The sequence below is a fragment of the Mytilus trossulus genome, chromosome 4 (assembly GCF_036588685.1).
Source record: "Mytilus trossulus isolate FHL-02 chromosome 4, PNRI_Mtr1.1.1.hap1, whole genome shotgun sequence".
NCBI lineage: Eukaryota > Metazoa > Mollusca > Bivalvia > Mytilida > Mytilidae > Mytilus > Mytilus trossulus.
Genome location: NC_086376.1, coordinates 33,348,042 through 33,363,080, shown reverse-complemented (window position 1 = coordinate 33,363,080; position 15,039 = coordinate 33,348,042). Strand labels below are relative to the sequence as shown.

The 15,039-nt window shown below is 33.2% G+C and overlaps 1 protein-coding gene across 1 annotated transcript in view; it reads left to right on the top strand.

Moving 5' to 3' along the window:
- Nucleotides 1-15,039, top strand: part of LOC134716562 (adhesion G-protein coupled receptor V1-like) — a 107,400-nt gene that overhangs the window by 65,808 nt on the left and 26,553 nt on the right. Inside the window, exons 59-75 of the mRNA XM_063579573.1 lie at nucleotides 615-786; nucleotides 1,041-1,170; nucleotides 1,662-1,838; nucleotides 3,213-3,452; nucleotides 4,291-4,413; nucleotides 5,178-5,345; nucleotides 6,047-6,439; nucleotides 6,936-7,130; nucleotides 7,832-8,067; nucleotides 8,438-8,577; nucleotides 9,072-9,314; nucleotides 9,738-9,913; nucleotides 10,855-11,130; nucleotides 11,528-11,680; nucleotides 12,180-12,400; nucleotides 13,351-13,510; nucleotides 13,798-13,960. Of these exons, the coding sequence (XP_063435643.1) occupies nucleotides 615-786; nucleotides 1,041-1,170; nucleotides 1,662-1,838; nucleotides 3,213-3,452; nucleotides 4,291-4,413; nucleotides 5,178-5,345; nucleotides 6,047-6,439; nucleotides 6,936-7,130; nucleotides 7,832-8,067; nucleotides 8,438-8,577; nucleotides 9,072-9,314; nucleotides 9,738-9,913; nucleotides 10,855-11,130; nucleotides 11,528-11,680; nucleotides 12,180-12,400; nucleotides 13,351-13,510; nucleotides 13,798-13,960 (3,366 nt within the window). The remainder of the gene's footprint in view (nucleotides 1-614; nucleotides 787-1,040; nucleotides 1,171-1,661; nucleotides 1,839-3,212; nucleotides 3,453-4,290; nucleotides 4,414-5,177; nucleotides 5,346-6,046; nucleotides 6,440-6,935; nucleotides 7,131-7,831; nucleotides 8,068-8,437; nucleotides 8,578-9,071; nucleotides 9,315-9,737; nucleotides 9,914-10,854; nucleotides 11,131-11,527; nucleotides 11,681-12,179; nucleotides 12,401-13,350; nucleotides 13,511-13,797; nucleotides 13,961-15,039) is intronic.

The window sequence follows — 15,039 nt, the reverse complement described above, 5'->3', positions numbered from 1 at the left end:
TGATAGATATTTTGAGGGGTCAGATTCCACGTTCTACCAGTCCATAACTAAGAAAGCCACCATTTTGAATTCTGTTTTTTTTTGGATATGTAATTTCTCAAAAAATAAACAAGATATTCACATTTTGAGCCTCAAAATCTTCTTTTAGTCTACCGTATATTGAAACCATTCTGAAGCGTACGAAAAGTAAAAATACGTTTAGTATTCATGTTTGACATTCAGAGTAAACACATGACGTCACATTGTTTAGATGCTAAAGACCATGCAACAGTTTCACAGACTTTTTCATTTATGCCATTTTTAAGCCAAAATATTTATTAAATGACATTTATTTTAATATGTGGCATTAGAATGGAGATAATTGTATTGTATTTTAAGCTTGGCCTTCGTAAAACTTGATTTTACTGTCGCAAATATCCGTTTACCTATCTCCGCTCCGCGTCGCTAGGTAAACTCAATTTGCGACAGTAAAATCTACGTTTTACGAAGGCCAAGCTTCAAATACACTACATTTATCTCCTAATTATATTATATATGTGTTTTTACCATTCTATTTTTGCTAGTTGTGTCCTATAATACATTGTAACAACATCTGAATAAGTGTTTTATTTCAGGAAAAAACAATGTAGCCAAGATAATTGTACAAGCTAATGATTCTCCATATGGTGTAGTTCTGTGGGAAAGAGAGTCAGTTACCTTACCAGAACCTGATGGTACTGACCTGACACAGGAAGTACACATCACTAGGCAGCAAGGCATGATGGGTCAACTTCAAGTTTCTTTCCAGTACGTTTATATAGTGACTGCCCACCTGAAGAAAATAACGTTAAGAAAATTCATGACTGTTTAGGTCATATTTATGAAAGAAATGTTTTTGAATTACAATTACAGTAAAAGAGCTTTGTTTAAATCTGACAGACTTTCATTTATGATTTGTCAAAGGTCAAATATTATGAAAACCAGAACTTCAACAAAAATGAAGTACAATATAATTAATTTATGTGTGAGCATTTTGAATAAGGGAGATAATTCCATTACAGGACAGGGATAGCAACTGGTTACTCTGTTGACAGAAGAGCAGTATCAGGTGAAGACTATGTAGCCAGTATTAACACTGTAATTATGCAAGAGAATGTAACCAGGGTACCAGTACAGCTAGTTATTAAACAGGTAGGTGTTATATTAAACCCCTGCTTTAAAAAAAGGGGGTAAACTGTTTAACCTCTATCTGTCCATACATCAGTCTGTCTGTCTGTCTATCCTTCAGTCAGTCCATCTGTCCCATGAATATTTTTCATCCTATCTTCCTAAGGAACTACATAACAAGGATTTCTGAAAATTAGTTTCAGGGTTGATATAAATACGCTATACTGTGTGATATGTTTTCAGATTCATCACTCAACAATTTCCTATTTACCAAACACTTGCATCATTTTACACATGAGTAACCTAGTTGAAAATTCTCTCCACGTTTTTCTCGGTTATTCATCGATGTAATAATTTGCTTTTAAGTTTTTCCAATATATAAAAAGTGTTTAAGTGTTAAAAAGTAACTATAGAGCTTTATCCAGTAAGCCTAAGCAGCCACTGTCAACTGGACCTAGACTATAGAATTGTTCTATGGATTTCTAGGGTATTTACATACATAATTTCTGTTTTAGGATGATATTCCTGAAGCAGATGAATCATTTATTGTGAACATCACTGGTGTAGCAGTAATGGGGATGACCCCACCAGCTGGTGCTGAACCTAGTGTCAAAGTCCCTGGGAATATTATTACCATTACTATAACAGAGAATGACAATGCAAGAGGATCGGTGGAATTTGATGTTACTACTGTAAGTTTGTAGCATAGCTCTTGCCATCAGTTTAAAAAGTCAGATGTATAAGTTATTTTAAGAGATTACGAGCAACAATATCTGTTTTTAACAGGATTTTTGTGACAAAAATGTCGGTTATTGATTTGGGGATGCTCGGCGGGCGGGCGGGCGGCAATCAAATGTTGTCCGTGCATTAACTCATGAACCATTCAACCAAAGCTTTTAAAATTTTAATATGTTGTTACTGACAACTAAATGAAGGTCAAGTTCAATAATGGCGATTTTGACTTTTACCGTTCAGGAGTTATGGTTCTTGAAAGATTGAAAAAAGGCGTTTCCAGTCGTGTCTGTGCATTTACGCATGAACTGTTCTACCAAAGCTTCCCAAATTTTAATATGTTGTTACTGGTGATAAAATGGAGGTCAAGTTCTATAATGACGATTTTGACTTTTACCGTTCAGGAGTTATGGTTCTTGAAAGATTGAAAAATGGTGTTTCCAGTCGTGTCCATGCATTTTCTCATGAACCATTCAACCAAAGCTTTTTAAATTCTATTATGTTGTTACTTATGACAAAATAGAGGTCAAGATTAATAATGATGATTTTGACTTTTACCGTTCAGTAGTTATGGTTCTTGAAAGATCGTAAAATGGCGTTTCCAGTTGTGTCCGTGCATTTACGCATGAACAGGTCTACCAAAGCTTCCCAAATTTTAATATGTTGTTACTGGTGATAAAATGGAAGTCAAGTTCTATAATGACGATTTTGACTTTTACCGTTCAGGAGTTATGGTTCTTGAAAGATTGAAAAATGGTGTTTCCAGTTGTGTCCGTCCAATTTCTCATGAACCATTCAACCAAAGCTTTTCAAATTTTAATATGTTGTTACTGATGACAAAAAAGAAGTCAAGTTCAATAATGACGATTTTGACTTTTACCGTTCAGGTGTTATGGTTCTTGAAAGATTGTAAAATGGTGTTTCCATTCACGTTGTTGCATTTACTCACGAACAATTCAATCTAAGCTTATCAAATTTTAATATGTTGATACTGATGACAAAATAGAGGTCAAATTTGATATTGACAATTTTCACTTTCACCGATCATCAGTAATGGTTCTTGTGATATTGCCAGGACACAAATAAATGCTAATTAATCTGGTTTGCTGTCGTTGTGACAGCCTCTTGTTAAAAATATTTCATGGGTTTATTATATATAACTTCTCAGATCACTTTATCCTCAAATAGAAAAAAAGAGTAGTTTCAATAAGGTCCCAATAATAGGAAACAGGTTTTGTTGTTAAAAATTTATTACCATTTCAATAGCACTCATTTTGATTTTGACTAATATGTATCAGGCCTAGGGTTTCTTCACAATATTATGTTATTTACAGAATATTGAAGGAAGAATTGACACTTATGAAGAATATGGTAAAAACAGTACTATATCACTGAAGGTCAAGAGGACTATTGGTCTACTGGGTACTGTGACTGTGTCATGGGAAGCTGAAACCAAGGAGGCTTCATTTTCTGACTTCCAGCCACCTAGTGGTAGTGTAACTCTAATGGATGGAGAAGAATCAGGGCAGATAACTATAACAATACTTGATGACACCATAGCAGAAGAAATGGAGGTACTGAAATTAAGATTGCAATTCTTCTGATATATCAAGATATCTTTACTTATGGCTTTGAATGCTGCATTTAAGAAATAATTCATGGGGGCTTGAATATATCGTAATTTTACCACGGGCTGGCCCTTTATGACAAATATTTTACCCTGAGCGATAGCGAGGGGTAAAATATCGGCATAAAGGGACAACCCGTGGTAAAATCTAGATATATTCAAGCCCCCATGAATTATTTCGATTCTAATAGGACAAATACGGCATTTTTTTTTTATCGAAGCGCTCTAGATGGAGGCCATTATTTGCCGTTCCCATGAATTAACGCACTTTTAGATTGGCGTAAAAGAACGGAGCAAACAGAATAAGTGACATGCTCAAACTATTCACAAAACATATTTAGATAGATTTGGATGAATTTTAATGATATTCTTACTTATATGTTTTCTATGTATATGAAAAAAATGGGCTTATACCACAATTTAGCATCGTTTGTTTACGTTTCCTTGTTGTGATGATTTTCGGTATCATAAGCGTGTATTTTTCCCGTAAAATGCTTAAATTATAACGTCATCATTCTATGACGTCGGGTACTTCATTCATAAAAAAAACATATGACGTGGGAGTACGATCGGAACAGCCAATCCAATATATTCATATTTTACCACGGGTGTGTACTCAAAGCGTTTGAAGGACGTCATGTTAGAATAGTTCATTAATCAGTCTTTATTTCAACAATTTATTTCTTTACCTAAAATTAATATTTATTATCTCTGAGAGTTGCCTTGATATGAAGACCAAATTTTAGAAATTGACTATAAAAGCTGTTATTTTCGTTTTTTTCTAGACCTTTGATATCAAACTCTTAACAGTGACAGGAGGCTCTACCTTAGGTCCAAAAACCAGAGTGAGGATAGCCATTCTGAAAAATGATTCTCCTAATGGATTGTTTAGATTTGTTCAGAATCAGGTGAGGTCATATTACTTTATTGCAGTTATGTGAATGTTAAACAACCTTTGTAAGTGGTAGAAGAAAAGAAAATTTGTGCTATACACACTCATGAAAAGCACAGTACTGTAAATTCAGAAGTTTTCATTATTGCGAAAAATGCGAGAGTTATAATCACAATAAATTAAACCTGCATTTTGAAATGGTTAACATGTATTAAACAGGACTTTTCTCTAAATTGCAAAAACTTATATCAAATTTTGTCTATAATTTCAATATCGCAATAATAAATGCTCGCGATAATTTTTGAATTTACAGCATTCATATTGGCTTGCTAATTCAATATACTTATACCGGATTTCTTATTTAGGAAAATGTAATTACCAGAATCAGCTGACAACCTTCTAAGGCTAAAATTGTCAAGTAAGGCATTTCATCTGTTGTCTACTGCCTTTAATCAGGTTGTTGTCTCTTTGGCACATTCCCCATTTTCATTTTCAATTTTAGTAAATTGTCAGATTAATTGTTTAATTTTAAACAATTTTTATACTGAATGTGTACAGTCCATGTCAGTATAAAAATATAAGCCTTCCATCTTCCCTTGTTTTGATAAAAAAGAAATGGTACAGTTGACCATGGCAAGAGATACACATTATCTGGAAACCAATTTAAGGAGTCAGAAAGACCAGTTGTGTCTTGTGTCTCTAAAAGAGTTTCTACTGCATAATGCAAGCTTTGTTTTCATCATCGTGCATTTCAATTTGATATTTTTTTTTTATTTAAAGGTATCGGTGAAGGAGTCTACTAGTGTAAATGATCCTAATGGAGAAGTAACGTTAGATATAGAGAGAATACAAGGGATGGAAGGTGTAGTTAATGTACAATGGAGACTTAATGCTGAAGCTGTTAATGATTTCATCGAACCTATAGCTGGAACTGTTGTCTTTGCTCAGGTAAACTTTCATAAGCTTAAAGCCACTGTCTTAATATAAAAACAAGGAGATGAGGTAGGATTGTCAATGAGACAACTATTTAACAAATTTCAAATAAAGTGGATGTAAGCAATTATAGGCAATCAGTTAGAAACACCATTACAACAGAATGCATTGAGTGTGTAGGTAAAGGTAATATCTTTGGTTAGCTTGCTTGCTACCTGAACCATGAAGTCATTATTAGGTTGAGAAAACTACACCCCTTTAAGAGTAGACTAGTCAGACAGATAACCAATTATTGTCTGTAGGACTAGACAGCTCTTAAAGGAGGGTAGTATTCCTAATCTTATAATGACTTCATTGTTCAGCTAACAACCAAGCTAACCAAAGATTCTACCTTTACCTACAAACTCAATGCATTCTGCTGTAAGTTATTTTTTTTAACTTCTACAAAGGGAGTAAAGGGGATGAGACAGTGACTCAAGGACCCAAAAATTCAAAAGTCATCTATATTCCTAAATTTTCTTTTCAAAGTAGAAAAGTGTCAAATGAGAGATCCACCATCAAGATCAAATTCCTTGAATAATTACAAAATACAATAATATATGAGCGTGTCATTCTAACTTTTATAATAAACTATTGCATAGATGAGTTTAAAAGGTGGTAGTCTCTGCCTTACAGGACTAAACTAAGTATAAATATGTATGGGTTTTTTTATGCAGGGAGATGTTATTGAAAGCATCACTCTTAAGACTAAGATGGACAATATACTAGAAGGTGAGGAGAGATTTAGAGTCTCCTTGATATCAGCTGATAATAATGCTGATATCTCTCACATCAGAGGGGATGCTTCAGTTGTCCTACTTCCTGACCTTGGATCAGCTGGTACAGTCAGGATTTTACCAGACTATAACACTGTCTATATTGGGGAACCAGGAGAGTCCAGTTCTACATACAATGGCCAAGTAGAGATTGTTCTGACTAGAGGAGCCGGTATCTATGGCAATATAGCTGTCACATGGGTGATTACTCCAAGAGATCTAGAGGCTTTCATGCAAGTTGAGGGAACTGTTCAGTTTGTGGATCTTCAGCAAACTGCTAAGATAACTTTACAGGTATTCTATTATGATTTTATGTAGCAACTATTTTGTCATCATATATCTACAGCACATACATTCAACTGCTCTATTGTGTGAAAAACAACATTATCTGATTTGAAAAGGCAGGGATTGCCAAAATGTTTAGCATGCTCGAAGCATTTAACCTATCAAAACACATGGTCTCCCTCCATATGGAGTACATGAGTTTCCTCTGTCTTTTTCTCTTAATTTGTATATTGTTAATGAATTTATGAATTTTAACCATTAAGTATAATTCTGTTTAAGTAATGGTTGCAAACTAGTATATACCACAAAGCAGTTTCAAATTATAACTAAATGTCAGACAGTGACGAAAAATAAAGGAGGGATGGGTTATTTGAAAGAAATTAAAAGCAATCAACGTATGAGTATTACAGTAAATTTCTATAATATGGTTGTATAATTCATCATAGTTCCCATTTTTATTACATATCAAAAGATCTATATTTAGTTAAGTATTTTTATTTTTCAGACAAAAGATGACACAGTTGCAGAAATAAGGAGGATCTATACATTGCAGATTAATTCTGCTACAGGTGGCGCCACTATATCTAGTCAGCCAGGAACATTTAAATCTGATATTATATATGTTGCTAGTGACTACCCACATGGACTGTTTGAATTCACATTACCTGAAATTACCAGTGTTACAGAGGATACTACTAAAGTAGGACTTCATAAATACTTACATTATTTTGAAGGTCAAAGTTACCTTTTTTAAAATGTTAAGATATTGAAACAGTTAGAAAACTAAGGGGGCTGCCAATATCTTAATTACAATCTGTTTGGACAATTTTGTGAAAGCATGCTTGTCTTTAATGAGAGGGAAGTTGGATTGATACTAGTAATCTGAACATAAAAATAGATGTGGGGTATACATTAATGATACAGTAAACAAATGACATGATTAACAAAAATATATATGATATTCAACAATAGATAGGTGTCCATAAATAAAGGCAACAGAATTATACCTCTGTTCAAAAATCATAAATCAATTAAGAGAACACAAATCCGGGTTACAAACTCAAACCAAGGGAAACACATCAACTATAAGAAGAAAACAAATGTCAATGCAACATGCAAAACATGCCAAGCTCTAAATCAACCTGAGTCTAAACAATGTGATTAAATGTAACAGAGACTCTTGAAGCTCTGCCTTCAGCACAAAATTTTCCTAATAACAATAAACATTGATATATGGCTAATGGTATCCATGGACATTAAGTGTTACCTTGTCTATCGGTCTGTCTGTCCGAACATACATCCCGAAATTAATTCAGTTAAACTCTAGTTTGCCTTAACCAAATGTTATGAAACTTATGTTAGTTTATGATAAAGAAGTGATTATTATTTGCTATTAAACAGGTCAGTATCCCTATACTACGTCTGTATGGTAGGATCAACAGAGTAATGGTTACGTACACAACCACACCTGGAACAGCTGAGGTCAATAAAGATTTCTACGGAACATCAGGGACATTGACCTTTGAACATGAACAGAAACAAAGAAATGTGGAAATCACCATACAACAGGATGATTTACCAGAAGGTCCAGAGATGTTTTATCTCAATCTGACTTCTGCTAGACTAAGTATACCAAGGTGTGTAGGGGTCATACCAAATAGAATAGAACAAACAGATACAGATAAAATAAGGAACCATTTTTTAAAATTACAGAAAAAAATATCCAAAAATATTCCTGTATCCTCTATAACTTTATTATTTCCTTGATATAATTTACACATTTGAATATCATTCCCCTCATTATTCATGATTAAAATGTAGATCAGGGTTAAAATGCAACATTTAAGTTTTGCATGATTTGAAAAACCAAATTTTAAGTTTTTGTTCTCCTTTTCTGTGATTTTGAAAATGGTGCTGTTGAAAGATTGTTATGAAAAAGAAAAGTATTGAAGAAAGAGCAATATATTTATCTACAGTTCTCTGTTACCTGTGTTTCTTATTTTGCAGTAACAATAATTATACCATTATAAATGGACTACAATTAGACATGGCCCCAGCTATTGGCTCCCTCAATGTAAAGACCATACTTATAGAGAAGAATGACAATGCTGAAGGAACTGTGGAGTTTAAAGAAGACACATTTACAGGTAGTCAAGTTGTTGTGTAGCTTTCCACCCTCAAGTCATACATTTTAAAACATTTTAAGTTAAAATGAAGACCCTTCCTACGCTTGACCCTAGTATTATTGTGATTAATGTACTGTTCTGACCTTGTCCATCTATATGTTAATTCAATCTTTGTATCACATTACTCTGAATTAATGAACATTTCAAAGATGAATTAGAATAGACCATCAGGCTTTGGTGCTGTAAATTCTGAAATTATTGTATGCATTTATCATTGCCATTTTGTCATTTTTGACTGCATGCAATTTCAATTTTTGCAATATTGAGAAAAATGCTGTTTAAGCGAGTTTAAATTATTTTGATTATAACCTTGTTGCATTTTTTGCAATAATAAAAACATCGCCATAATTTCTGAATTTAAAGTAGTTCAACGTACAGCTTATCGTATGAAACAAGATATAACACATATATATATTTGTTTGCTGTAAATATTCTTTTATATTTTCTATTTTCAGTACTGGAAGAGTCAGGTGTTGCTAAGATACCAGTTGTTAGAAAGGGAGGTAATTATGGTGGTTTGACAGTGAGATTTACTGTTACTGATATAAATGCTACAGCTGGTGTGGACTATGTGATAGCTGACACTGAGGTCATGATTCAGGATGGTGAAAGTGAGGCCATGATAGATATTGTTCTACAAGATGATTCTATAATGGAGTATGCTGAACAGTTCATTATTAACATTGATAGTATTATAGGTAAGTTTTAACATGGTAAGATACTGCTTTGAAAGATAAGTCCTTGGGAAATAAAGTCTTGCTTGGTAATAAATGACTATGCCATTGGTTTGTGGGTCTGTTCATCCATTATTTAGTCTGTCTCCCCATCATGTATCAGGTTATTTAAGTTTTAGTAAAAGGTAGTTTGTGATCATATCAACTTGAAAGTTAGTAAACATGTTCAGTATGACTGTATGAAGTGAATAATTTAATATATTTGTCAAATTAGTGTTTCAACCAAGATTTCATGGTTCACTGAACATGGAAGATAGTGCAACTAGTTCATGGTGACCATTTGACACAAGCTTTTGTTTTTGCAACAATGCTTTATGGCCTGCTGCCTGCTAATCTTAAATGATTTTTCTACTAATTCAGGATAACATGATGGTTTTATGATTACAGGTGGTGCCAAGCTTGGTGCTATTTCTACAACAACTGTTACCATAGCCAAATCAGATTATCCTAATGGAATGTTTGGATTCAAAGGTCCTCTGAAAACTGTCATGGTGAATCCAGCCAGACAAGTACAAACGACCTTGACCATTGAAAGGTCAGGAGGTATAAAAGGTCAACAAACAGTAAGATATATTCATTTGATATTATAATTGTTGTAAGATTTTAAAGTTAGGAAATTTGGCTTCTTGTGACTGATTATGCAGGTTAAAGGAAAAATATAAAACTGTTTATTCTTGTTACCAAACTAGAGAGCTCTTTATAAGATTGAATGGTTAAGGATTTACAACAGTACTCATCCATGGTTATCAATTTTCTTGGATTGAGGTTCAAAACATTTGTTAAAATCTCAGAGTTTAGTCCAACTAATCTTAAAGGCACATACTAAACACATTCATATCTGTAATTATTTTACCATACATCATTGCTGATAAACCAACATGGTCAATTTATAACATTGAATGAAAGATTTGTGAACTAAAACTCAAAAGATAAACTCTAAGGAGACTTATGAATGAACTAAAACTTCCAACACTGGAAAACAGACGTCGTCACGGTAGACTAACTTTTCTCTACAAGGTGGCCGGGGAGTTGGTACCACAAGACTCAGTATTAGTCAAAGAGAGACCAAAATGACAAATTAAATCAAAACAATTTAGTAACTATAAAACAACAAACATTGTAGACAAATTTGCTCTTAAAACAACAGCCAAATTCCACTTAACAAATCTGATCAATACAAACAGTCATTCTTTGTAAGAACCATACTCAAATGGAAAAGACTACCAGACAATCTCTTGGGTGCTAAGACAATTGAGAGCTTTAAAACTTTGGTTGCTCTCACAACGTTGGACTAATTTTCCAGCGCCTCTGTCCCGTTGCCACAAATGCCATATACTGGCCCTGCAACATATTTATTCAGATTCAGATTCAGACTCTTGGACAATTATTTTGGAACAAAGTTATCTTGGTCATCCTTGATATAAAGCATTGATTCTTAATAAGTGTAACAAGGTCCTTGGACTAGCATCTTAGTCTCAATATCCATACTGCATTTATTTTTAAGGTTACTTGGAGACTGATGGGACCAAATAATCCACAAAGAGTACTGCTTGAAACCAATGATATCTTTTACATTAGCAACAACAAAGAAAGTACTAGTGGTAATCTAGTATGGTCTGATGGGGAATCAGGAGCTAAGACTATTACCCTCAATATCAAACCTTACTCAAGCTGGGAAATACAAGAAATATTTAACATAGAGATTGTCACAATTACTGGTTACCCTAAATCAAGTGGTGATGGAGAGATAGGACCTAATACTGGCAGGGCTTCAGTCACTGTAAGTTTCATTTTCCAGACTGACTGATCTCTTCTATTTCTTAAGGTTTCTATTCAACTTTTCAATTATTGAAGATTATTCACCGGGCGTCGGCTATAAAATTTATAATTTACACTAATTTAGCAATATGAACATGATCTTTTTGAATATTTGAATAAACATCTAAAATGTGTTTTATTTTTGTTTGAACTTAAAGTATTGATAGGTTTAGTTCAAAACAGGATTTATATATCATTTCACATCATCATATTCTCTTGTCTTGAATATGCATTTAATTTGCTACTGGATGTTAAACAGTCAGCCAGCCATCCTTTCATCTAAAGTACTGATTTGAAAAAAAAACATCAACTTTCTTATGTTTTCAATGATTATAACAAAGATTACAATATAATTATAGATTGAGAAGAATGGAGATCCCAGTGGTGTAATACAGTTTTCTGGTGTAGCTTTGGCAGAGAGGACAGTAGATGAACCAACAGGAATAAATCCTTTCCAGTTACAGTTTCCTATTAAACGGGAAGAATCCACAGGTGTAGTTGGAACCATACAGGTATTTAATTAATGAATATGATATGACAGGGTTTTCACCACTCTTGTACTTTATATAAAAATTCAAGTTTACCGGTGAATGAAAGCTTTAAACCATTATGTCAATTAAATTTCAAACTTTGAATTTCAATGTATCAGTTTCAAATCAAAAGCATTTATAACTACTTATTATTATATCTGAGCAAAGAAAAGATAAAGTTGGGAAAGGAAATGGGGAATGTGTCAAAGCGACAACAACCCGACCATAGAGTAGACAACAGCCCAAAGGCCACCAATGGGTCTTCATTATAGCGAGAAACTCCGGCACCCTGAGGCTGTTTATCATTATTTTGTCTAGTATTTTCGCTCAATAGAATAAATTAACTTATTTTAAATCTAAGCACAGTGTTATAGCTTCCTGTATACTAAAAAAGGCTGTATGAAAGAAAAAATAACTTAGTGATAGTTCTTAAAAAAAAAATTTGGCATTACATAATAAGTTCTTTCATATTATGTAACAGGTATTTTGGGAGATAACAGGACCATTTGATAGCACTACAGATTTCCAACCCAAGAATGGTTCAGTCTATTTAGGTAATTTACAAAGAGATGCCAGCTTTAACATTCAGATATTACCAGATACCCTTCCTGAACTGACAGAAACTTTCAAGGTCATCCTAACCTCTGTGGAAGGTGGAGCTGTGATAGATACAAGTAATAACGAAGCAGTATTTCACATAAGGTTTGTATATCCTATTAGATTTACTCAAGTTCTCTTGCACACATAACAGAAATTGTATGTGTTAGTATCACTCTTGAATGTGAAAAGACTAAAAATCTACAAACCTACAATAAAAAGGAAGGTTGGACAACACAATCTAACAAAAACATGATGACTTTAGGTTCTAAGCAAGAGTCAGCACCACTGTCACACCAACCAATTGAACTTCTTGCACCACCAGCAAAAATTATTAAATATAGGACCCTTTTCTGATAATCTTCCTAAGAAGTACACTACTGGCTTTCTCATATATACAAGTAAAATTACTAATTTAAAATTAAGGATTTATTAATAATAGTTATCCTTGGTCTTAGATGTTTAATCCATTATTTTGTATGCTACATCATTTTTGTGCCCCACCTAAGATAGTAGAGGGCCATTATGTTTCCTGGTCCATTCGTCAAGCTTCATGTTAAAGTTGTTGGTCAAGGTAGTTTTTGATGAAGTTGAAGTTAAATCAACTTTAGACTTAGTACACATGTTTCCCATGATATGATCTTTCTACTTTTAATGTCAAATTAAAGTTTTTACCCCAATTTCACAGTCCACTGAACATAGAAAATGATAGTGCAAAGTTCAGGTTAAAGTTTTTGGTCAAGGTAGTTTTTGATGAAGTTGAAGTTCATTCAACTTGAAACTTAATACACATGTTACCTATGATATGATCGTTCTAATTTAAATGCCAAATTAAAGTTTTGACCCTAATTGCACGGTCCACTGAACTTGCAAAATGATAGTGCAAGTTGGGCATCCATGAACTGTGGACACATTCTTGTTTCATTTGGAAAAAGAAATTAAACCCTTACAAATCTTAGCTGCCTGCCTAGTAATTTTTTTATACCCAACTGTATGAAATTTTTTCACACATTACTTCAAACGAATTATGAGAAGTTCAAAACATTCTGTTTCAGATACAATGACCACCCCCATGGATTATTTGGACTAATCCAGTCACAACAAGTGATAAATGTGGATCCATCAGATTTAGTAAGATCTGTACTACTGAATTTCACTAGACATGAAGGAACGTTCGGTGAAGTTATGCTGACATTTAACTTAAAATATGATATCGTAAGTTAGACTGATAATGTTATGGTACATTGGTTTTATGTTAACGAAGTTTTCATTTCTTTTGAAAGATTCCAAACATTGTTCATTATTAATTATATGTTACTTTACAAATTTTTTTTAATTCAATGGTTGCTATCATATTTCTTGTGTGCTTTAATTATTTCAATTGTTAAACAATTGACGGAAATGCTTGGTTAAATATTGTGATTTCAGGAAATGCTGCTTAAGAAGATTGCTGTCAAATCGAATACAAAATGTACATTAAAATTATATGTTACATGTTTCAGCCACAGTCTGGTATCGTTCTTTCAAAAACAACTGGTACAGTGAAGTTTAGTGAAGGTCAGACAAGTGTAAGGGTTACCATAGCAATAGAAGGGAATGGATTTCTGGCAGTTGGTACCACATTTACAGCTACCCTTAAAGCAGTAGATTATTTGGAAGCAGGAGGTATAACAAGACACTAAATATTTTTTGTTATCTTTTCTTTGATTCTAGAGATGTTAAACTGAATAATATTGTTACGGTTTTGTAATTCTTAATTATTCATTTTTGATCATTTCTTTTGTGGGTTACGTTCTTCATATTGTGTAATGAAATGTAAATACTATTGCAGATTGAAAGGCAAATGTGGACAAATCTAAAGACTAAATATTTTTATAATTGTATGATGTATGTGACAAGTGTAGAATTTACTATTTTATTGTACGGGTTGTACATTTAACTTACAATCAAGTAAAACTAACATGATTCTCTGGTTCCTTGTTGTAGTTATATCGGTATCAACGATCATAAGTCTCCCAGAAATGTAGCTTTTATCCCTTTTTATTAACAGGTCACTTCAGCCCTGGGGGCTGCCATTGTTTGTTTACAAAGGTTCTTATAAAAGTCCCTGTATGTTTAAAGTGCAGTTTGTGTTGTGAATTAATTTGACGTTAGAAACATCAAAAGTGTGTCCAAATGTTGTCCAAAGTGTGTCATGTACATGTACTATAAATTCATGTGCTACATTCTCTCTTATTCAGTCTTGTTCCTCCTGGGCAGCCATATTATTCATTTATAAACAAACTAGCAGAAATAGAGAATTTATTTATCCAGTTATTTCGTTAAGGTTGGGTTATATAAATAATATAAATATGTAATGCTGAATACCTCGTCAGTCTTACTTTTTAAATTACACATATTAAGTTCAAGATACGACTTTGTATTTATTGAAACGTCAAACTGCCATTTATACAGCTTTTTAGGCTACCCACCCCACCCCCCTTTTGACTATTGTTACCTATACAAACAAGACCATGGCGGCAGTTGAGCTGAATATTAATTGATTTGTGAGACAACTGTTTACTAGCAATCCAATAGTATGTATTGACCTCCGCATAGCAGTCCCAGTATCTGATGACCACAGAGAAGATGGCATTTTGTGATCTTCAATCTCATTTTGATTTTTTTTTTAACTATTCATTTTTTTTTTCTATTTTAAGTTATTGGTGTTGATATCTAAAACAGTTTTATTAAAACAGCAATAC